The sequence below is a fragment of the Chroicocephalus ridibundus genome, chromosome 1 (assembly GCF_963924245.1).
Source record: "Chroicocephalus ridibundus chromosome 1, bChrRid1.1, whole genome shotgun sequence".
Classification (NCBI taxonomy): Eukaryota; Metazoa; Chordata; class Aves; order Charadriiformes; family Laridae; genus Chroicocephalus; species Chroicocephalus ridibundus.
Window position 1 is genome coordinate 163,010,112 of NC_086284.1, and position 25,009 is coordinate 163,035,120.

General features: G+C 47.7%; 1 protein-coding gene across 15 annotated transcripts in view; it reads right to left on the reverse strand.

The window, feature by feature from the left end:
* Positions 1 to 25,009, reverse strand: part of RBFOX2 (RNA binding fox-1 homolog 2) — a 175,763-nt gene that overhangs the window by 71,599 nt on the left and 79,155 nt on the right. The window contains exon 1 of one of the 15 annotated variants that reach the window (XM_063321770.1): positions 21,782 to 21,909. The exons of 12 other annotated variants lie outside the window; for them this stretch is intronic. In XM_063321770.1, the coding sequence (XP_063177840.1) occupies positions 21,782 to 21,826 (45 nt within the window). In that variant the 5' untranslated portion in view covers positions 21,827 to 21,909. Of the gene's footprint in view, positions 1 to 16,907; positions 16,999 to 17,203; positions 17,475 to 21,781; positions 21,910 to 25,009 lie in introns of those variants that run through there. 2 more of the 15 variants (XM_063321778.1, XM_063321787.1) reach the window with 2 other exon arrangements.

The window sequence follows — 25,009 nt, forward strand, 5'->3', positions numbered from 1 at the left end:
AGGAAGGATTTTGAAGATCACTTTAGGTATCAGGCTTCCCTGTCCCTCTCTCCGCTGCTGTGAGGGGAATGAGCCGAAGGCGGCACTGAGCCATGCAGAGGTGCTGCTCTGAGCTGACTTGGCTCCTGGAGGAGGGACAAACCTCAGAGCTCCGTCAGGCAGCTCCACTTGTACAGCACTGACACAGGCCCCTTCAATTCCCCCAATTTCAGTGCCCAGCAGGAAAGTCATCCCGCCTGCCTGCACTAATTCCAGCAACTCACAGGGAAAAAGCAGCCCTGCCTCCGCTGCCAGCGCAGGAGGAGGAGGAGGAAGGGAGAAAGCGCTGGGAAGGGGAGAGCACATCTGGAATCAATTGGAGAGCGCTGAATGCCTCGGAAAGAACTGCAGAGCTGGCAAAAACCATAGCAAGGAGCCGCGCGTTCAGACGTGACTATAGAGCAAAGGTGGGGGACGAGACGTATACAGCATACTTAAACACAAAACCAGAGCTCCTCTTGGGGCTCTTTTTTATCATGCAAGCAGCTAAATGTCTCAGCCCTGTCACATTTTCACTGCGACTGGCCTATCACGGGGACAGTCAGAATTCAGAACAGAAGACAGGGGATGAGATGCGTACAGCCCCAGCAGAGGCAAATGGGACTCATCTGTGACTGGAGCGCCAGGACTCAGTAACGCAGCAACAATATTATATCAAGCTGCTCTCAGGGTGCAGGGCGGAGGAACTCTGCGACTGACTTGGCACATGCTCGAGAACAGAAATTTGACGGTTTAAAAACGCAGATTTCTTCCCACAGTTACTTTCCATTCCAGCAATGCATTCTCACATCTCCTCATTTGTTCCAAGAGGAGTTTTCCATTTTCAAGGAAGCCTCCACTATGTGTCCTGGAAAGCAGAGGTTCTGGAAAGAAGCAGAGAGTCGTGGAGAAACAACTCACCAGTGCAGCAGCCTGGTACAAAGAGTGACTACAGTTGTTCAGACATATTTCCAACAAGTAGGATGTGGGAAGCATTACTACTTTGATACCTGGCTTCGGCCAGGTGAAAAAATAGGATACATGTTTCCACATAAGAATTTTAAAAAGGGAATTAAAAAACTCAAAAGGGAACATGAAAAAGCCATAAAAAAACCCACAAGACTGGAAAAAGCCACATGGCTGTATGCTGCAAAACTTGAAAAGCCCAAACTATTTTGTTTGTAATTTAAAAAAAAAAAAATTAACTGGCAACTGATTACTTTGTGAAAGTATATTAATGGTGAGGGGAAAAAAAGTAGGCACTAATAATATTTAATCTAATAAACAAAGGCATCAAGAAAACCAATAGCCAGAAGCTGAGTCTGATAAATTCAGCTCTGGTAAAAGACAACATTTTATTTTGTTTACTGATTTCTAAATGACAGTCATTAAGTCAGCTCGTGAGAAGGACTCAGTCCTTTCCATCTCTTCATGCCTTCATGTTGAAAACATTATGTCATTCAAAACAGAGGTACCTAAGTGAGACATAATGGCCTACAACACACATACAGCCAGAAGAAACGATCTAAAGCCAGATCTATAGGCCAATATTCTGGAAAGCTACAAAGAGCTGGTGGAAGTCGATGCACATAAATTAAAGCAGATTAAACTAAGCAGCAGACACATTTATAAGTAAAATGACTTCACCTTCTGGAGAGGAACAAGCCATTGAGAAGTATAGGTGCAGTTTCGTGTACCACGTAATATGATAAACTACCAACTGGCCGCAGAAGCAGTGGCTCTGCTTCCCTCCCCGGCTGTTGTGAGATCTAGTCATGCCACGGCCATAGCCAGAAAATTAATCCAAACAATAGTCGTCTGTTTGGTCATAAACTGCACTGTCTTGCTTTATATCTGCCGAAGCACGATGCCCAGAGCGGTGAGGAGGCTGAACATATGGCCAGAGCAGAGAGACGAGAGGGACTATTCTTCTCACATCAGCCCATAGTTACGCTACATTAAGCGCAACTTGAAAATGCACCTGAAAGCCACTTCATCCCAGAACAAGAGGTTACATGGACATTTAGCATATGTTGTTGCCACTACCTGCTTTGCTTATGCTTAACTTTTAGAGTGTCCCCATGTAAGCCAGCATAAAGGTGGTTTATACCCAGCGAATTTGTCAAGTATCTCAGGAAAGATTTCCCCTTTGTTATAAAATCCTTTTAAAGTCTCTTTCGCCCAGGCCTTCCAGCTAACGTTATGTTTACCAAACTCCTGCTGTAACCAGGAACCAGCGTGAACTTCTCCCCTAAACAGGCCACCTGCACCGCTCAAAGGTGCAGCTCGAAGTCAGCAGCACATTTGACCACCTTTCAGATGGCTCCTCCTGGGCTGGGTGTCACTAATACAGCTTCTGCAGCCCCCATGCTCAGCATCATCTTCGGAAGTCTGCTGCTCTCCCTTGTCACCACCACATCAATGCCTTGGTCACATAAAAATGTGTGGGCTTAACAACAGCAATATACCAAATATTAACATTAAACTACTGCATATCACTGGCAGTCCCACTTTTAAACTGCTCTATTTTACTGAAGCTAAATCGATAAACCTTAAAAGCTAAATTAATGTAAGAGCATCTCGTTTCGGTGGCACGCCTGTCAGCATCTGCAGCTCCATTAATACATTACTGCATGAGTTCCTGTGAAATTTACCCCTCTGTAATTCCCAGCAGACTTCCACCTTCCACAGCCAAGTGCATTAAAGGTCCTTCCCCCCACCGCCTCCCGGCTCTGTTTGTCTGCTCACACCTACAAAAAAAACCAAGAGAACAGGCTACGCAAAACTTAAACCCTTTCAGCCAGTCGGTCTCCCCTTCTGTACATCCCCTTTCACGCACACAGTGTCAGGCTAAACAAAGCCACTCGCTCCAGGATACAGGCCTGGAAAAAAAGCATTAGCATCTGGCAACCAAGAGCAGCACCCCAGCATACGAGCCCGAGAGCAAACACAAGTCTCTAGCATGAAGAGGAAACACCGAGACGTACGCCTGGCTGCTCCTGTCAATCTTGCAGTGGGGGAATGCCCGATTATTATTTTTTTTTTTGTTAAATGTATTTTTATCATATTACTGAAAGGAAATGCCAGGGACTGCTGCAGCCCCTGTCCCTTGAGGCTCTGCTGCTGCCATCAGGCTGCGCTGCCTTTGCAGCGATGAATATTTAAACAGGGCAATAAATATTTCAGAGCACATTCATCCCGATGAGAAGTCTACTAGCACAAGAGAGATGAGACAGCCACGCAGGGCCAGGGCCGGGGCCGCTCCCTCTTCTGCCCCTCCAGCTCCCACACCGCCTGCCCTCCCTCGGCCCTCCTTCCCTCCAGCCCTCAACAGGCACCCGAGAGCCTCAAATATTCATGAGTGCAGCTCGGGTTACTTTCCAAACAAGCAAAAACACCGTGAAAATGTAAAAAGGTGCTCTGCTTTCCAGAGAGGTGCCGAACACAGCTACCGCATGCTTTGCTTTCACCTCTTCTGGGGCCTCTGGCTTTTGGGTGTAGTGCTCACACTCAGGGAGAAAATAATTTGCTTAAAGACCCCACAGGGTCTTAAATCTTTAATACTGCACCTTAGAGGAACAAAAAACCAAGAACATCGAACCCAAAAGCTCGACCAGTGCCTGGTTGAGTGAGAAAGCGTGAAAGTCTGTCTCTTCCCCCAACAACTCCCTCCCTTAATTTCAGTGGTGCATTTACTCCAGCATTTCTTGGTTGCTAGCAGCTCCGCTGGGCTCTCCGTGGGATGCTAACAGATGTACACAACTTGGCCAGCACTGGCACGAACAAAATCGGCTAGAAAACAGGTTTAAGATGTAACAAAAAATGCATTCATTTACTCAGCTGTCATCTGCATGTCATTCATGTATTGGGAGCTATTTTGGCTTTCATAATGCTAAAAGCTTGGGGTTTTAATTAGGACCTTAGCTATGCTCTCACCTATAAAGAAACTTTTTTTTTTTTTTTTTAAAGACAATTCCGGGGGGTAACTAAAATTTTGCAGGAAATAAAAATCACATATAAGACACTTGTTCAGGATCAAATTTATAGGCCCATAAAACCCATGGCCATGCTCAAAAATAGACTTTCATACCAGCTTCCACTGCGTATCTCATGAGATTCAAAAGACATTAAGATATTTGCTGGCCACACAATATATGGTGAAGACTTCAGAAAACAGTAAAGCCTACTCTGAGTGAAGGGAAGCCAAAAAGACATCCTTACAAAGAGCAGCCAAAGGGTCATCCTAAGTGACAGGCACAAGAGCCTGCCCTGGCTAACTGAGCTGCACCATGACATCTCCTTTCCAGGTAAAAATTAATAGTATATAAAGAGAGAGACATCTCTGCCTTTCCTGGTGCCCACATTTTAAAAGATGATGGTAACTAAACTGCAACCTCAGTGTGACACATGCTCTCAAAGATGCCTCTGGGACCGTGCAAGGAGAAGACACTCCTCGCACTTGGATCCTGGCCCAGCTTAAGGTACAAGCAGGGCACCAAACAGTTCAGCCCTGTCACAGCTTGGACACAGCAGGGCGCATGCAAGGGTATGCGACAACTCAGCAAGGTCTGCAGATGCATAATCTTGGATTAAACTGCTAAATTACCCTGCAGTCTAATTTCAGCTGCTTTTAGACCTTTGAATGGGAACAGCCGGGTCTTTGCTACGAGCAGAAAGGGTCCTGCAGCACATCAACAGTGAGCTTCCTACCGCCAAACAGAGCTCCTGCTATTTCATCCATGGTCCTCACAGTCAAGGAAAGAGACCAAAGCAGCATCCAAGCGCTGCACAGCCTTCACAGGATGGCGGTTTCCGATTAATGAAATTCTCATCCCTCTGTTTGATGGCACGAATTGGCTCCAAAGCCAAGTATTGAACTGTCAAACAGCAAAACCTCCCTCCAGATAAGCCTACTGAATAGGTGGATCGATCATCTGCCACCGCTCTCTGTCCCTTCTCACTGAAGGCTCCTGGAAGGGCAGCAGCATCCCTCCTTCAGGACTGGCCATCAGATGCGCCACCAAAAAGATGCCGTTTGCTATTTTATATTTTTAATATAATCACAGCAGCGTAGTTCAAAGAGTGGCAACAATCCTGCTGCTTTGCCAGCAGCGACTCCTGGGATTTTACATCTCTGCTCCTAACCACCACCCCAACTGTCCTTCATATATCACTAAAACATCCAGTCAGACTGAACCTGGCCCAAAAAACACCTTGTACTTTCCTATCCTATTAACAGACCTCATACACAGAGGAAGCAAAATATCCTGGAAAACGAGCAATTACCTCACCAAGTAATTTAGAGCAGAAGCCACCATTTTGCAGCAGACATCAAAATAATGAGTGCTCCTCTGCTGACTGTGCAGCTCCACGTTATTCCCATGATAGTCTGCATACCCAACAGCACACTAACATGGAAAAAAAAAAAAAAGCATCTGGTCCCAAGTAAGAATAAAAAGATAACATTTGCTACAATACAAAAGTGTTAGGAAGGAAAACAACATTTAATCCTGTGGCTCCTGAGGACCTCTCATGACTCAGAAAATAAATGCAAACAGATGAAAAAGTTAATTTGGATCACATCAGCTCCACTGGCATGCAAAGGGCAGAGCAGGCACCCTGGGGAGAGGGAGGGAAAGATTTGCCATAGATCAGGTTACTATCACTGACAGCTGACCTAAAACACCACAAGATTTCAGCAGACTCTGTCAGTTCTTCAAATTTTCAAAGGTGCAACTGCCACCTTTAAGAGATGAGATGTGTGAAATGCGTAACACTGTAACTGAGGTCAGGCAGGAAGGAGATCCTGCAGCACAAGTATGTAACTGACCAAGATGATAATCCTCACTGCTTTAGAACAAGCACAATTAACTGAAAACAAGAAAAACACAGAAGTGAATTGTTCCTTTGAAGATGTAAAAGTTTCGATCAGAAGCAATGAGGATATAAGGGACTGGAATCACTTCTCATCAGTCTGAAGTTACTGCATGGAACAGACAGACGGACAGTTGCTCTGTCCTACAAAACATGCTCCTTCAAAACAGATGTCCCTCTGCAACCCAACACACTCTCAGCTTGGGAAGCCGGAGACCCAGCTTGCTGGATGGGCTCCACGCAATCATCCTCCAGATGGGCCAGCACAGCCCACAGACACACTTCATCATTGTCAAACCTGAGAAATTGTCTTCAGCACAAGCCCTCGGCACTTGTTTTCAACTTCATCTCATTTGAAGGGATCTGAGCTGCCCCACTCTGCTGGAAGCAGAGGGGAGGCAACACTCAGAATTTACAGGACCAGCCAGGCGCCGGCCGAATGCAAGAGCAAATCAGTGCTCCCTAACCCGTTTTTCTGTTCTGTGTGATCCTTTCCAACTTCAGGCGTCCAGGCTAGTAAAGCTTATCACAAACTAACCATTGTTTGTGTTCTATTAAATTTTTAGGAAGAGTTAATGTTTAAAAGTGGCCAATGACAGCATGAGTAGTAACCCACAGCAGCCAGTGTATTTATTATTACCTGAAGTCCCTTTGCTTTGTTAGGCCTTCAAAAAGCACTAGAAGATTCACAGGAAGACTGACACATGTGAAAAACTTCCTCTAAATCATTTAAGATGAAAATTGCTCTTATTGCTTCCTCTCGCATGCCCAGGACATAAAGGCTTTCCAGAATCCCAGAATTTGTCACCACAGGGTACAAGGACCACCTGCATTTTATAGCAGTGGTCGATCCTTGTTGATCATAGAGGGAATGGTTTGAGCAACTGCCTCTAGCTTTGTGCTCTGCTTCTGCTGGGTACTACCAGCATCACGCCTAATTAACGGGCTCATCTCCATGCACTTCAGCAACAGCAGGATTAAAGCACCTGACCTCACACGGGCACAGAGGAGCAGCCTACACAGACACAGTAACCCCCAGCAGAAAGTTGGGTCGGACACAGCTGAGGGCAATTCCCAAACCACTTCACAGCTGGATTGGCTGCAGGAGGCCTGGCCCCACACTAACACTCTTCTGCTAGGATTGCCGGAGTAGTAGCCAGCAGGCTCATCACAGCTCTGCATTTAAATTGTGTCAATCGAACTTGGTTCTTTCCTGCCACCAGCTCCTTTTCCCCTAGATTTAGGCCAGACAGTACCTCTTAATAATTGTATGGTGACACACAGAGCCTCACAGCTAACCTAGAGGCCTACTACACTTTTGAAAGCCACTACAGTCCTCTGTAAGCCCCCTAGAAGAATGAAATTTATCTTCCTTTACGCTCCTCCAAAACATTAAGAAATTCCTATTACTCAGCTCTAGTTGTTCTTCTGCTCTGTGTTACATAGCTCAGAGTTTCCTACCCACCCACTAAAAAAAGACACTTTGGCTTTCTGGATACTTCTGCTTTAAGCCGACGTCTGCTGGGAGACGTGTTCTTGGCCACATGGCTGAGATGCCCGGCAGGACCCTGGCCACCCATCAATCAGGCAGGGAGGCTTGGAGCTGGCAGGCAGGAGGCAGGGCAGGCATGGATCTGAACGGAGAAGCTCAAGTCTGCAGCCTCTGGTGCAGCTTTCTCCTGACTTCTGTGCCACACTTGCAGTAATTCCTGCAGCTCATTGTCAAAACCAATTAACAGTATTCCTAACAACAAAAAAAGTCATGAGAAATCACATTTGAGCTGAAAGGGACAGTAACATCACGGCCTCTCTTACCTCCTCATAGCAGGGCTTGTTTCAGGGGGACCTTCCTTTTGGCTATGGCCAAAGTTGCCATCAGACTGCCCAAAGCTACAGTTTCAGACTTGATGGAAAACATGGCTCAGGGATCTTCAATCTGATTTAACCCACTTTATATAGATTCATCTTATTGAGTAAGACAACGCATCTAGAAGTCTTGCTTTCTGATGGAGCATCAAGATCTCTGCAGTATTTTTTCCACCTTTCTGAAGTCCATGTTACCAGATAAATTCATTCCCACACTCACTGCAGCATTTTGACCAAAAGAAGCTTTGAAGATCTAAAGTCCCTCGGAAAACTTCTTTTAGGATGAAGGTTTGCAACTGGCTTTGGATGACCTAAATTCTTTCTGCTACCAGGAGGGTCAGTCCCTCCTTGACTATACCTCTTCATTGGTCACACTTACCGTACACTCATTCACAGTCTGTCACCCATGTCCCTGTGAAGGACACCTGGAGCAAGGAACTGTCCCAAGATCTCACCACAGCCTCCAGTCACCACCTTCCTCATTCCTGTTTCTCACCACTCTACACTCTTTACCACAGATTGGCTCCATCACGTGGACTAAAGTGACCCAAAAAACCCATCAACACTCACCCACACCCCCCCCCACCTGCACCCAAACCAAACTTATATAAGAAGGACTCCTAGAGGTACTTTTTCCTCCCCTTCCCACTGCTTCGAGACAGAAAATAGCTTTGTCCTGGAACAGAGTGGAGGCAGGCCAGAGAATGGTTTTGCAAAGCGAATGTAACAACATTAAACAGCTTTGTCACATACACAAAGAAAAGCAAGGGGAAAAGTTAAAGCAAACCAATGCGCATTAAATATTTGAACACTAAGTAAAGCTAACATACCACAATACCTTATAGTCCAACCAACAGTCAACAAATGGGATAATTCACTAATTTCACCGAACTACCATGATCTTCCTCCTCTACCTCCTGAATCAGTCCGGCAAGACCTTTTCTAAGTTAACACAGCTCTAAAACTCTGCCTGTTGAAACTCTGAAATCCTTTCCCCTTCTGCCCTTTTTATCTCAACCACATTTTACAAAGCAGAAAGGGACATGTGCTGGAAAACAAAAGCCTTTCTTACTCCTGCTCCCTAATATTCACAAGTATTTTGCATAATTGTTCCGTTTTGATAACCTCCTTTCATATGCTGCAATAGCAAAAATAAGAAAAACTACAAAGAACACCAAATCAAATTAAGGGTGTTTCACTCTTCACAGAGGGTACGTGAGACAAAGGAGGACTAGTACTATCCAAGAAATCTGAACTCCTCCTCTCCAAGGCATTTTTTAATCGGTCTTTTTAAATAATTTAAAGCAGGTTTTGCTATTAGGACTGGAGGGAGAGCATGGGCTTCAGATAAGGAGCCTCACTGAGGAGACCCGACAGGTGAATGATGGTCTATGCACCGCACAGGTCAAACTCTGATTATCTAAATCTTGGTTAATCACAAGCAATTATCTGAAAGTCAAATATGCCCTCCAAGTCAGACAGCTCAGCGAGACCAGGACTTACAAAGCACACAGGAATCCTAAACTCCACAGGACCACAACTGCAGCGACTATGAATTTTAAGCAGGATAACCTGGAGGACAGTTCAGAGGGTTTTAACCATACTCGAGACTCCCAGCCCGAGGGCAGTCTTCAGTAGACTGCAGGCTAGAAGATAACTCTCTAAATTACTCGGACATTTATGGTGTCTCCATGCACCCTCAGATTACAGACTACTTGGAGTGCAATTCCAGTTAGGTATTTAGAGACTACTCAGGGTGAAAGTCTCCATTACAGGCAGGGCTGGTAGAGCCAGGCTGGCTGATAGCTTCCCAGTGTAAGACCTTGTTTTCAGTTGTTTATAATTCTGAGGAAACCATGCAAACTAAATTTTTTTTCAGGTATCTGCATTTGATTTTAGGGTTGGTCTTTTTTTTTTTTGTCTTTTTTTTTTCCCCTCTTACTTCAGTTGTATTAATCCAACCCGAGTAAGAATTAGGGGGAATAGTTTGTCTTGTTTATGATTAAGGGCGGGGGGAGCACCAACCCCACACTTCGAAAAGCCTATGAGGACTTCATATTGCACAGAAAAATTTGCATTTCAGGGATCTATATTTAGCAACGACACTAGAAAGCCAACAAAATCTTACCAACATTGTAATAAAACTACGGAAAGCTACAGCGTTTGTCTTACATTTTATCAACTAAATCTGCTAGGAAAGCCATATATGATGGCCCAAAAAAGCTAAAAAGAAGAAAAAAAAATTCCAATATGCAAAACCTGCCAGAAAGGAAAGAACCAATTTGTTCTTCGCATTTATCGTGGAAAGAACAAATGGTGGCAACAAGCTTTACATTAAATATCAGGAAATACTTAGCAATGCTCAGAAAGGAAAGGACTGGGATTGTCAAGGCTGGTAGTGGCATCGCAAATGTTTTTTAAGCCAGGTTACTTGCAATCAGGAATGGTTTAGACATAGTTTATTCTAACAGGAAACAGAGACGCTCTTCACGGTGGCTGGCAGTGCCACTTGCACCCCATCTTCTGTGATTTCTTGCTCTCATTTGGGGCTCATCCACAGCTTCACAGGAGATACCAGCCACGTCAGATCCAGGTCAGGAAATCAATGACAAAAAGGAGATGACCCATCTCTTGTACTTTGCACCACCTCCTTTGCAGGGATCAAGTAACATGGAGTAGCACTCACCCACCTCAAATCCAAAAAACAGATCTGGGCATGTAGCAGCAGGAAAGTAAATTGGGACAAGAAGCCTGAGCACCAACAGGACAGACTTAGTGATGGGGGGCAGGGAGAGGGATATATCAGACAAGTTTGACTACAATAGGCAGAAAAAGCAAACTAAATGAGGAATGTAAGGAGTGGGTGGAGAAGTTAAAAAAGTGTACGATAAGGAGACTGTAGTGAGGACAGGGAGGAGGAGCAGCAGCAGCAGAGAAAGAATAAGCAGGTCTGAAACTCAGCTGAGAAAGAACTGAAATGATCAAGGTAAAGAAGTCATTAGCCAAAACAGGATAACACATAACTGGAGAGGAATGGAGACAGGGACAGCACAGACATGGACTTGCATGGGACAAGCTACTGACCAGGGATCACGAGGAAAGAATGAGAGGAAGAAGACCCATCCATTCACCCCAGATGGATGGCAGAGGTGAGACAGGAGAGGTCATGCAGGGAAGGAAGAGAGGGACAAATGTGCCTACTGGTGTACACTCACAAAGCCTAAACTGAAGCCTAATATTGCGAAAAGTCACCATTCTTTTGCTGTCAGCAAGTATACAAAACCAACTGCAAACACAGATCAAGCTGGCCTGCACAGAAAATGACAGCTAATTACATATTCAGTGTAAGTGGCAGAGGTCTGTGGGATGCATCTGGGATGGCCAAGCCTGCTACTGATACTTGCAGAGGTCATCGTGGTGCCACATATACTGGAGCTGATGGGGACGGGTGGAGGGCGGTCTGGTTTTTCTTTCCTTTCTTGTGGAAAAAAATAGCATGCAATCATGTGATTAAAGAGTATCATAAATAGACACAGAAATAAAGAGAACAAATAAAGGTTTCTTTCCCAACTTAAATTATGGAAATGCCCCGGAATTGAAGTGCCTTCCCATTACCATCTTGATAACTCTCGATTCAGTTTGTGAATAATATTGCTTAATGGACAGTTTTGCAAAGAAAAAAAATAAATCAGATACTTTAAACAAAGCACACTGCTGAACAGGCCCAGCATTTGTCCTATTTTCTTTTATATACGCAAAGTGCACTCTGCTTTTTCAAAAAGCCTTCAGTTGAGCATTAATTGCTCTAGCTTCTGTGAACCCTACAAAACCAGCCTATACATCCCCAGCCCTCACTGGTCGTAGCACAACTTCCAGCAGCCCAGTAAAAAACTATCGTGCACAGCACAGCATCATAAATAACCCTACAGGAGCAAACCAAAATACTTTTGGTAGGAAAGTTAACGTTTCTCTACTCTCATTCCAGGGAATATGTCAGAACGTAAGAATACCTGACTACATCCTTTTAAATAATATTTGAGAGCAGACTGAAGCAAATTAACCACCTCCTCCATGGTGCTTAGACCTCTAAGGGATGCCCATTAGAGAATTCTGTGACTTTTCAAATAGGGGACAAACAGGTTAAGGAATTCATTGCAAAGGGGCAGCTAACTGCATACATCATCCGCTGAAAATCTATCTTAAACAGGCACCTTGAGCGTTTTACCTGAAGCAGTTAATAAGACCAGAATCCAGGACTAAAAGACATCAGCCCCCGTGATTGCAGCCCCCTTTCACACTGGTGTTAGAATTTTATAGTAGAAGGCTGGTCAATACTAATTAAGTGCAATGGAGCCATCATGAATTAATAACCTGCAGGGAAAGACGTTGCTGGTTTTAAGGGCTTCCCTCCTTCTCAACCTTACATTCTCACTATTTTTTGGCAGCTGACTACAACCTTTTCACTAATCCAGATACTTCACAAATTAATAGTTCTTAATATAACAATAAAACAGTATGTTAACTTTACACAGCCTTGTCGCCCGAATATCACAGCATGTACTATGGCAAACTTAGGCATCCTCATTTCTCAATTCCCAGGTACCCGGCGATAGTTACCTAGTCACCTGCAGGAGAAATGCATAAGGGAGCAGTGAGGTTATTTCTAGGACAGGGACTTAAGGAAATGGCACTGCTGTATCAAGTTCCCTTTCACATCGCTATCCTGCCTAGGCAACGCTGAATGCAGCTTCTGCCATCCCAAGGCTGCTCTGCAAGCGCCTACAGCAGTTCACTCCTACTCCAACACATTTGAAAGTCCTCAGCAAAGGTGGTAAAGGGAAAAGGACTTCAAAAAACACTCACCGGGTTCTGACAGGCCCCATTGATTTTTAAGCCCTTAAGAATAAGCCCTTCTCAACCAGCAGTTAAATCACAACAGTTACGAACACCACTCATAGGCCTACCTCAAGCAACCATACCCTTACATCAGGGACAGTGAGCCACAGATCCATCTTTCAATTCCCAGGGGAGATTCTCCTGGAAAAATGACTGGCCAGGATTCCTCTCTCACAAACCTCTGCTACTGACATGATGTCTGTAGTGCTAAAACAACGTTCTACGACAAACAGTAGAAGGAAAGCAAAAACCAGGGGACAGGCATGGGCACAGAGTCAGGTACCATGTGAACAAGCACCACTTTTCAAATGGCAAAGAAAGGGGAAGACCACCAGCCCGTGGACAGAGAAGAGAGCAATCCCCTTCAGACAGCTCATGCAAGTTTGCAAGAGTAACACCAGACCAAGGAGCAAACCTTGGCCCGAAAGGAAAGGGAGATACAATCCTCAAAGCATGGAAAGGGGACAGGCAAATAGTGGTAACTCCTGAAAGAAGTCAGAGAGAAAAAAAAGGGAGCCTTCCACTAAGCACAGAAAAAGAAAAGCTCTTTTTTTTTTTTTTTTTTTTAAATTATTTCTTGTAGGGGGGCAGGGGAATCCTGCAGCATCCTGCTTGCCTGGAGGGGAACAGATCCTAAAGCAGATGTAAAGGGATGGGAGGGGGGAGGCTGTTCTGGGACTTGGTCTCCCTTGCAGACAGTTCAAACAAAGGAGGACGGTCTCCTATAATGGGATGCATTGTACATTTTTAGCTAGCACAAGGTGGCTGTCGTGACAGGGGTCCCCATCTCCTCTCTTTCCCCCCCTCCAAATATGCACCCCTGCATGATCCCAACATGGAGCGCAGACAAAGATCTGTTTAATCACACCATTACTGTAACGGGAGGTAGAGAAAGATAGGGAAAGGGAATGAGGCAGAGGAATGAAAAGGAGACAGAGGGGCCTTTAATGAGTCAGCCGCTGCTCTGATTTAAATAAGATCTCCATTTAAGGAGCTCTGCGTTTGTGTTTTTTTTTTTTTAATTTAAAAAAAAAAAAAAATCCCTGACAGAGAGGAACTTTTGGCTGCACAAGGTTGTCTCACAGCTACACACGGGGTCCGGGAGGGAAAGGGTTATGGAAGGGGGAAGGGAAAGGGAAGAAAACCTCTGGAAAAAATGAGGCTGCTTGCTGGTTCATTTTAACAAGGACATAAATTAGTCTCAAAGCCACAAACGCCATCACCTCCCTGAGCCCTGGGCAGAGCGTAGCAAGTCAAACACGTGCCAAGATAAACGGCGCTGGCTGGAGCCTCCGCGGGGTGCTGGGGGGGGACAAGAGGGGGCACACTGGCAGGCAGGGCAGCAAAGATGCTTCAAATGGTGCCACAAAATGGAGACTGGTGATCCTACAGCTGCACAAAAGGGGACCTTCAGATGTTCCTGCCTACACCCACATCAAAAGCTGTGAACTCAAGACAGAGAAAGAGGGAAAATGGGGTGCTGCAGTTAGAAAATAGCAGCTCTCCCCGGTCTGGCTTTAATTACCACGAGCAACCCTTCCTCCTCCTCCTCTTCCCATTTTGGAAGAAGGCCCGCCGGCAGGCAGTAGCCCAGGTGAAAGGCTCCATCGCCGGCAGCAGGGAGGGGAGCAGACAATGGCGGGGTGATTCATTACAAAGGCATACATGCATACATACATACACGCACACACACATGGTCACTCGGCGCTGCCGGCTGCCACATGGGCTGGCGGGACTCCTTAAGGAGGCAGCAGCTCCCTTCCCACTCTCCGGGATGCTCGACACCTTCCCCCTCTCCCAGCCCTGATGGGAAACAGATTCGGAGGAAAACGCCAGCAAGGCACTGGGCTGTCCAAGAAAGGGAGGGCTTTGTGCTCCACGCAAGCCAGCAACCTCACCATGCACCACACAGAGAAAAAAGCCTTTTAGCATATAATTCTCATCCACCAAAGACTCTCTCTTTTATCTGCAATTAGCACATGATGTACCGGGCCTTGTTTAACACTCATTTTCACTGATTTAGGATTAAGGGGGATAAGACCAGGGTACTTTCTGTTAATGAATCTGAGCGCTTGCTCTCATTAGCAATTTTGGTTTCCTCTTTTTCAAGCACATTTCTACCTTCCAGCATCTCCCACTTCTTCCCATCACCGTTTCTAGTCTTCCCACCCCACACGCTCACATTTATTTTGTTTTACCAGCCCCTCATACCTATACAGAAGCTGATCTGCCAGATTTCTAAGGAAGATGGGTGAGCTTGCTCGCTACAACACAACAAAATGCAGACCAGGCAGGCAATGTTATCTGGAGACTGAACACAACAGAGTAAGAGACTGTAGCAATGCTGAATTCATTCAGCGGCAACTACCAGCTTAACACACCAACAACATTTACTTTTCATACATGAGACAGAGCCCCAAAGAAATACGTTCACAGTTGTGAGTAAGGCCACTCCACTGCTTGAAACAGCACTGCAGAATAAGAATAACGTGGCTGGGGATATCGTCCTGGACGTGCCACGCTCCTTCAGCCCCATGCTTGGACAAACCTGCAGCGAAGTACTGCTAAGGACTGCAAGCCAAACGCTCCCCCTGCAAGAAGGAGCACTATGCTACAGCTGAACTCACCTTCGCTGTCTTCCTCAACTCTGCATAAAAGGACTATCCGTTGTTCATTTGGAGACCCCAGCTGAGACACAGTCCAAGCTCTCCTCCCCTACTGGTTATTTTAATATGCACCTTCTTCAGCATCAGCATGTAAATATGCAGTGCAAATCCTGAAAACCTATCCTAGATAGCACATACTCTTAAGACATAATTCAAGGTCAACCAATACTAGTAACGCATGGTCTTGATGCCTCCCCTTTCCCATGTCAGTAAATTAATTTCTGTGAAAGACAGATTTCCCTGAAGTCTATCAGGATATCCCAAGCCTTTAAATGAGTTTATACGCTCCCCTGTTTCAGTGAGCGCTCCAGCAGAAACCCATCCTTCCCAGTTCTGCACATCTCCAAGCCAACCGGCTCGTGCTTCAGGGTGCTCGGTCCTAGACAGGCACAAACTACACGCACTCGTGTGCGGGTGACCCAGGCACCTTTCTGCACCGCACAGACACAGACTATGTGCGTAACAGTTATGGCTGAGAGCACATTGCAATACAAGGCTGGGCAGAACAACTCTCTGAAATGCGCACACACCAATCTGCTGCTTCAGGGCATACACCTCCATCGAACTGGGCACGCTCTGAGCACGCAGAAATACACAAATGGACCCTGACTGCAGAGACACAGCTTTTCAGCATCATTCGCTAAACTAAATATAGGTACAGAAAGCCTCAGGAGATTTCTGCAGCACTCTTCCGTCTCAAAACAGAAAGCCTTGGTCCAGATAAAAAAGAATCAGTAATGGAGAAGACTAAATAGCAGAAGCAGAAGGTGGGGCTTGGAAGCCTAGGAATATACCTTAAGAGTGGACAGAGACCTATTTTTCAGCCACTGACAATCAAAGCAAGATGAGAGACCGGAAGGGTCAAAGCGGGTGTCACTTCTTGCAGCAGATTCATTCCGAGCCAGGCACCCGCGAAAGCGCTGCCCCTTACAGTGGGACACGCCAGATCTTGGTAGCAGCTAATGAAGGGGGATTCATCCAGGGCTAAGGAAAGCCAAGAAGGCAGTATGCATCTAGTCTAAAAACCTGCAAAGCTCCACAGAACAGCACTTGCGAAACCCAGATTTGAAGAAAAGTTCCTTCCAAGAGTCCTTCCCTCTACCCCCTTTGGGAATATCCCCCAAAGGTTTCCAGCTCCGCAAGGCACTGCGGGGGCATTATATAATGCCTAACTCCAAAGGATTCCAGCTCCCGATGCCGCTCTCCTCCTCCTCCTCCATTTGCCCCCTCCCTCCGGTGGCAACTCACAGATGCCATGCCAAAAAAAAAAAAAAAAAAAAAAAAAAAACCACAAAAACCTATAGCAGTCTTAAAAAGCCAGCGCTGTCCGATAAAATCCCCTTCCGAGGCAGGGGAAACGCGATGGCCCCGGCAGCTGGGTGCGCTCCCCGGGAAACGTCAGCTGCTTTCCCCCGGGAAGACACGGGCTGCCCCACGCCTCCCGCTACCTTCAAGGGCTTCCCAGCCCTCCCGGTGACCGGCAGCCGGATGGAGAAACGGCTGAGAAGACGTTTACCTCCGTGCTCGGCCGGTCAAAGGCGGGTTTAGCCTAACTCGAGAGCAGGGGCACCCCTACCCCTCACGCACCTCTTCTCCCTAGAGGGCACTGCCAGGCTGCTCCGGCCAGGTAGACTGCAGGAACCCCTTCCCCAAAGCGCCCAAACCCGGGTTCCCGGCGCGGCGGGGCTCCCTCCCGCCCCAGCGCCGGGCGGGGGCGGCGCGGAGCCGTGGTCGCCCCGAGGGGAGGCGGCGGGGCATCCCCGCTACCAGCCGCTCCGCGCCGGGCTCCGGGGTCCCCCCCCGCTCCCCGCCCAGACAAAGCCGGGCAAGGCAGGAGCCGCCGCGGCGCGGCACCGGCATCCCGGCCCGCCCGCCAGCCTTACCTGAGTTACCATTTTCTTTTTCTCCATAAACCAAAATGGGGGAGCCCGGCCGCAGGGGGAAGGGGGGGAAAATAAAGAGGGAAAAAATAAAAGAAAAAGCAGCAGCCCCGTGGAGGCGGGCGGCGGCGGCGAGTGCCTGCGCTGCGCTGCCTCGCCGGCGCGGTGCCCCCCGAGCCCTTTTTCCTCCCTTTCTTCTCCCGTGTTCCTCCCTTTCTTCCCCCTCCCTCCCCGGCCGCCGCTCCCCCCGCCGCCCCCCCGGCTCAGCCAGATGGCTGCGGGAAGCACCGCCCCGAATGCCGAAGGTAATTAATGCGAGCCGGGACCGCCCCCGCCGCGCCCCGCCTCGCCCCGCCCGGCTCGGCTCGGCCACCCCCCACCCCCCCACCGCAGCCCCGGCCAGGCTCTCCCTCGCCGGCCCGCCGGGACACCCACCCACACCCCCCCCCGCGGGAAGCGGCGGAGACCCCTCGCAGCCGCGGAGCTGGAAACAAAAGGGAAGGTCGGTGGTCCCGGCCGGGCAGGACCCCGCGGCTCCTCCGCACCCACCGTTCCCGGCGGCTGCGGTTTGGCGGCCGGGCTTCCCCAGCCCGGAGCTGAGCGGGCGGGGGTAGAGCATCTCCCACCCAGCCCGAGGGTGCCGGGGAGGGAGCTGTCACGTTTCGCACAGGCCTCCCCTCCTGCCACAAAGGGGAGAACGCGTGGGTGACACGGTGCGTTGGATGAACCGGAAGCAGTATCCGTGCCAGGATCTGCATTTCTTTCATCATAAAAACTGGAGAGCGCTGGACTCCTTCCCAGCTTGCTTTTTTCCCCCCTCTCCCATTTATCTTCAGTAAGCATCTGGCCCTTAACACCTGAGCACGCCACGGTTGGCAGCATTTGTTCTCCCAGCGACCCCATAAAAAAACCGATATACTGCTACCCCATTTGGCAGACGGGATCCAAGACTCTCCGATTGATTTTTTTTCTGCACCCACAAAAACCCAACGGACAGGGCTGAGGGCAGAACTGCCCATCCCTCGGTTAGACAAGAGGACTGTGCCGACACTCTGGCGTTCATGATGGGGAGATAAAACCAGCTCAGGCAAGTTGCCCCTCTCATCTATCTCTTCTTGACACCTGGTACTCAAGAGACTCCCCAGGCTTTAGCAGCAGCAAAGCCAAATTACGGTGCAGTAACACTTTGCATCCCCGCACATTCTCCTTTGCATGAATATGCCCAGTTATAATTTACACTAAAAAAGAATAAAAAAAAAAAGAAAAAGCCTAGCGGTTTTGTTTCATGGGCTTCTGCTACTGCGCTGCTCTCCAGGCGGCCCGTGCTGACCCACGGCGCTCTTCAGTTTCCCAGTTTCACTTACTGCAAGCTGACCTCTGGCTCCCTCCCTCCCTGCCTGCCTTCCCCTTTCTCTCCTAATTCGGTAGAAGGCCAGCAGGAGCGCGCATCCCAGCTCGGTTGGCTTCTCCAGAGTGGAAAGCCTGAGACCAACACAGCGAGCAGCAAGCCCTTACGTCCCACCAGAGCAGGGAGGCAGAGAGCCACCGGCCAGCTGGCCACCCCACACAACCAGTCAGTCAGCCGTGGTGTGGGGTCCTCTGGGAAGGAGCCAGCCTCCACGGCTGCAGCCCGCAGGGCTCTGAGTCAGAGTCCACGTTTTTCCGAGTTATCTCATCCTCTCTGCTAACTTGCATCTTACAATACTACGGGTTTACAGGCAATATTGCAAAACCAGGGAAAGTACTGGATTTTTTTTTTTTCCCCTCTACTATTACAAACCTGAGATTCTGGAGCACAATTCTGGGTCAAGTGTAAATCCCATTTCAAAGCAACAAAAACCACAGTGACCTCCTTATACCTTTGCCACGACAAAGCACCAGGTTTCAGCAATGTGCATCTCATTCACCAGACCTCTGCAAATCACTCAGGGCAATCTCCTTATTCTCTCCACTTAAATTAACTGCTGCGTTCACTGTCTCTCCTCTGTGCCACAGGGCGGCAACTTCTTGCCCCAGATCTAGGGCTGTAGCACAGACCTTCACGACACAGAAACGAACATGCTGTCATCATCCCACCACTTTAACCAGGATAGCATCATTTCTAATCCATTTTGGACTTCACCTTAGAAACCTCTAGAAATACCTGCCATCAAAAAGAATCCTCTAAGGAAAAGAGGTGCCCAATCATGCCCTGAACCCTCACTCGCACTGCCTCCCACCACCCAGTTGGTACAACTGCTTTGCTTGTGTGCCAGCAGAGTGGGAATTCCCTTCGGTGTAATCTACTGTTGGTCTCCCTCTTTCATCTCCATTGTAGGCCAGAAAGCATCTTCTCCCCCGTGCTTGGAACATATCCACCTTTGCTCCTGTTTAGCAAAAGAAAAGCCCCAATTTCCAATGGATATGCTCGGGCAGTAAGAAACACAGGTCTGCAAGGAGCTCAGATTGCTGTAAAAACACCTGAAACGAACATCTGATACAGAATTTCAAAAGCTTTAAGAATACCATGGAAAACATGATTAGACTTGGTAACATTTGAGGTCTTTGTTGTCTGGGGCTCTACTGGAGCCCACAAAGCAACACATGGTAATCAACAATAAAATTAACTGGTGAACCTGTGCAACTCACCTTTCCTCACCGAGGGCTGGGGGCTCAGATGTTGTCTCACGGCCAAGTGAAAGAAGTTTGGTGGGCCTCCACTTAGTTTTCTCCTATGTGCAAGTCATGGAACCAGTGCCCAATTTACCATCACCATTTATCACCCTCTACTGAGGGAAACCAAAGACTCAAACTACAGAACACGCTGCCGAAAACAGAGAAGCACAAGTGGAGCTGAAGGCTGGAAGCCTGAAGAACGTACAGCTCAGAGCCATGAGATCATCCCTTCCTACTTACTGCATTTATTCAAAAAGCAACATATTCAGAACAGCTCTAGATGCCAATACTTATGAGTTCTCATGATTTCTCATGCATCACAGGCACATATGCGTTCAAACTTCATTACCATGAAGCATTCTGAAATAACTATGGGCAACTTTAACTAGTCTGCCTCTGCAGTGCCAGGGCACAGCTCATCATCCTTACCATGCCAGGCAAAGCTCACTGCTCCCACCCGAGCACGTCTGCGCCACTTCTATATTCTCTTCTGTGTTCACCCAGATGTACGTGATGGTTTTTGGTTAGCTCCTATCATTCAAATCCTAATAGAAAATAAACTGGAGAAGGATGTTTAAGCAGCAGGCGGCAGGTCAAGGCCACGGAAATCATGCCGGTGACAGCACAGATGAACTGACCTTCACTTTGAGTAAGTGGTCTACATGTTCACTTTCAAATGCTTGGGTTAGTTTAACACTCATAGGACTGGTAGAAACGGAGAGAGGAGAAAGCCACAAGTACTCTGCTTTCAGCAAATTTCAGGATTTGTTTTCCTTTTTCTTTTGCTATGCCTATAATTCCCCTTTGCTACTAGGGTGGAAAGAAAGCACAGCCTTCGATTTTAACATCCCATTACCTGCATTTCTGTGCTGGCTCAAGTTTAGATGGAGCAAACCTGCCAGCTGGATCAAAGCCAGAGGGAAGAAAAAAAGTTTCAAGTGCAAAGAACCAATTTATCAGGAACAAATCTTAACAACCAGAAGACACACTTCTGCTGGTGGATTCTATTCATGTGCGTAATAAAAACCCCAGTACAAGGTAACCTAACAAAATACTCTTTAGTGGCTATCTGAAGTATCTTGCGGTAGATAATCTTCAACCGCCAGACTACGTTTCACGTTTTCTGGATAAATTTGGTGCCTGTGACAAGGAATGCTGACACTGAATAGCCAAGGACTGTGCAGAGAACATCATCTTTCACTTGGCTCCAAAAGTATTTGAGCCTGACCCACCGGCCTCTGGCTTCTCCAAGACTCCACACGCCGGGCCAGCAAATCTCACGTGTCCTCCAAATATAGCCCCCTCCCCCAGCAGAGGCTGCAACACAGGCTTTACCCTGCCCCGAGCACTGCTCTCAAACCCACCCATTCCTATCACACTAGACATCCTCGCTGGACCTCCAAAAGCGAAAAGGTGATGAACAAGACTTTGTTGGAGGTTTCGTGTGTGGTTTCAGAGGAGGGAGGAAGAAAATAGGTGAGGAGACGCTCTAGGTGGCTGGCCATCCCTGTGGGACAGGCTGCAGTCACAAGTACAAGTCACATGCGCCTGGACGATGCAGAAGGGCACGCAACAACACACTAGTTTGCAGAGCCCAGCATTGCTGTCAGCTTAACCCCCCTATTAAAAAAAAAAAAAAAAAGAAAAAAAAAAAGAAAAAAGGCCAAAAATGCAAACCAAAACACTCAAGTCTTAAATAACACAGTCCTTGGAGTTAAAGTGTCAAATGGTACCACTTGCGTGCAGGAGCCTCAAAGCCCTCCGCAGAGCCTCCAGGCTGCCAAGGCCTAGGACACACCAAGCCAAGGAGCTCAGCACGGAAGCAGCGTCCTTCTACAAAACAAGCACATAAGCTCCAGTTTTGCCCAAAGAACATATAGAGCAAACACCAAGACTCTGTAAAGTCACCACTGTCCTTTTGCTTACCTGGACAACTGGGTATTGGTAATCCATACAATACACACCATACATAGCCAAAGATCCTCCAGCTAAAGGCCAAATGGACACAGGACTGGAAGCTTCAAACCCGAGTCTCCGTCTTTCAGCCTTGTGGGAAGGACTCTGGCAGCCCTGCGCAGTGCTTGGCTCGGGCCTCTGGGGCCACTCAGGTTGACACTAGCTCAGCTGAAAATAAAAAAGGAGCTGCCTGGCTCGGCTCAGCTCAGCCCCTCTCTTCTGGGATCCAGCAAGGCAGCACTCAACCATAGGCAGCAGAGGCTCCTAAAATTAGAAATCCCCTACTGAAAACGGCCCTGCAAGCCTCGACTGAGGAGCGTCCTGTGACTCCCAGGCAGCAAACGGAGCCACTGCTGGGAAGAGGGGGGCACAGGATCTTCGCAGCCGCCACCGCCGGGGATGGAAGAAAGCAAACAAGCATTTAGGATCTGAAAAGAGCATATGTTCTGGGCTCTAGGTGCGTCAGAGGGAACACTCCCAATCCAGGACAGGGAAAAACATATGGGACTGTTCCTCCCCCACCCCCATACCCTTCTTGCTGTCCTCGGCAGGGACAGGTGCTGGGATTAGCATAGTAAAACCCTTTGGTGTCAGGGAGGGAGGGAGAGGGGAGAAGCCACATTGATATCTTGGGCTGAAGGGATCTCTTTCACGAGGGAGTATGCGCCCATATCGTTTAACGCCTCTCCCTCCCTCCACACTTGAGGCGCGCAGGGACAGCTGCTGGAACCGGGGCTGGCGGGGGGAGCAGGGCCCCGGGATGGCCCCCACTGCCCTGGCCTTGGGCCGGCAGGTTGTCCCCCTCAGCTGTTCCAATCAAACTGGGGGGTGGAGGGGGGGTGTGATTAACTCTGCCACAGGGGACGGTGAGCAGTAGGGAGAAGGGGGCAAGGCTGGGCAGGGCCAGTTGTTGTGGCCATTTTAGGAAGCCCGTCCTCCCCGTTCCCAGGGAGGAATCCGCTCCCTGACCGATGGGGACAGATGGGGAGCTGCTGGGACAGAGGCCGGCAGGCTTACCCCGCTGGCCCTGCATGCCGGGCGTGCTACCAGGCACCCGAGAGCCGGCTGCTGATTCTTAGGAGACACACCATGGCGGGGGTGGGGAGAAGGGGGGCAACCTCCCATAGCAAATCGCTTGAGGTTTCACCAGGTTGATGCTGGCCCAAACCCGGGCTCCCAAAGAGTTAACATCCCCAAACCACAAAAGATTCCCACCTTCCTCCAAAGGACAGCAGCGATAAAAGCCCTCCCTCCCAGGTTTCAAAAATAAGGATGTTACAGTGATCAAACCCAAGAAGGGCTAACCAAATTCCCACCCACCCCCATTTTAAATGCATACAGTCAACGTTTTAATTTGTATTTCTAATCCGTAACTTTTCTGTAGTGCTGTTGTGCACCACTAAACAGCTACCTCAGCCTAGCTCTGGGGTAGCTGCCTTTCCATCGTTACTGATAACTTCCTCCCCCTCAGAAAGAATTAAACTTTAAGATATTTTTTTTTTCTTTTCAAGAGGTTAAATACGTGGATCATTATGTAGCACAATTTGCATGTGCAGCACTCTGCAATATAGGTAAGGGGTGGCTGATGTGCAGCCCTCTGACCCACCCAGCGTGGGGCAGGACAGCTCTTGGCTCGTCCTGGGCTCCCACTGCCCTTTCTTTCCGAGACGCCTGGGAAAAGGACAGCCAGGAGCTGCGTGAGTGGTTACAGCAGCTGCCGCTCACTCTCATCATCTTTCCTAGAGCCACTGGGCCGCTTCTTCCTTACAAAAGGAGCATGGCCAATTTGGGGAGTATAAAGCATGACATTTTCTACATCTTAAAAAAAAAAAAAAAAAAAAGGTTTCTATAGCCATTGTTTGTGTGTGAAGATTTGCACACAGAGAGAAATTAATTGCCCATAAACGGGAAAGCAGCTATGCCTTTAGATCTCTTCACTAGGGAAAAAGGATGAGGCTCCCATGATGAACTTCCATCTCGTTCTGCCTTTGGCCAATTTATTTCACCCCAGACGCAAACTAGCTTTCTGGAGCTCACATTATGCCTCCTCCTCCTCACCTTCAGAGGGCTGTGTGGCCACCTCTCAGCACTCCCCCTGCCAGCCCCACTTTGGGACACAGATAATATCTGGTTTCCTCTGAACGACCTATATTTTTTTTTTCCCCTTCTCCTTTCTGTAACTACATGTTCGATAGGTGCCTGCCCTTCATTCTTTTGCATAGCTCGTTACTATGCACTCAGGCAATTTAGTGTCTCCAATAACATCTTTTTATGAAAAGGCATTAATTTATAAAAACCCAAAGTCTTTTCCACAGCCTGTTTTTGCTACTCCATATTACTGTCCCAGGTTTTAAAACCAAATCTCTAAGTTAAAAACCTTACATTTATTTCACAATCCAATTCTTGTCATTTCCAACCAGGCCTCAGGGGAACAAAACGTTTCCAAATCCTAGTGCGGATATCTTACTCTCTATAAATAACCATCAAATGGGCAAAACAAAACAAGGAGGGGGAGCAGGGAGCATCACCTAAGCTCCTCTGTTGTTTTAACTATACATCTGGATAGAACTGCCACGCTTTAAAGTTTTTGATGCAGATTTAAGTACTCTGCCTTAATGAGCACTGAGATACTCGGGTGACGCTGACAACAAAGCATCGTACCTCCGGTGTCCCACAGAAAATTCAACGACAAAAACTAGTTTTAAACTTGTATGTGCCAAGATGGATACAGCAGGAGTTTATTGACTAGTAATAAACTGCTGATTTTTCTGCAAGGCTGGCCGTAATGCCTGGTTTACTACTGCACGTTGACTTACAACAAATATTAGTCAAATATAAGATGGCGCTGCACTCCATGATTTTATTTTGAGATAAGGGCCTGACTACATTACCATATAACCTGCTATGCACATGCGTTTCCAGTAACACAAGTTAGGTAACTGTTATAAAATCATAGCCTTGTTCCTGCAAATGCTTACATATATGAATAATTTTAAAATTACAGAAATATTAAGACTGGAAAAGACCTCCTGACACACAGAACCAGATTAACTGCTATCATACAACATCATCTAATCTTTTTCATAAGGTTTATCACATTACATCTTAGGGTTTTGCAGCTATGCTACCCTGGCCAAAAGGCTGCTCTAGAACAGCCCTCCCCAGCAGCTGGGATCTGTGTTCATCTCCAGCCTAACC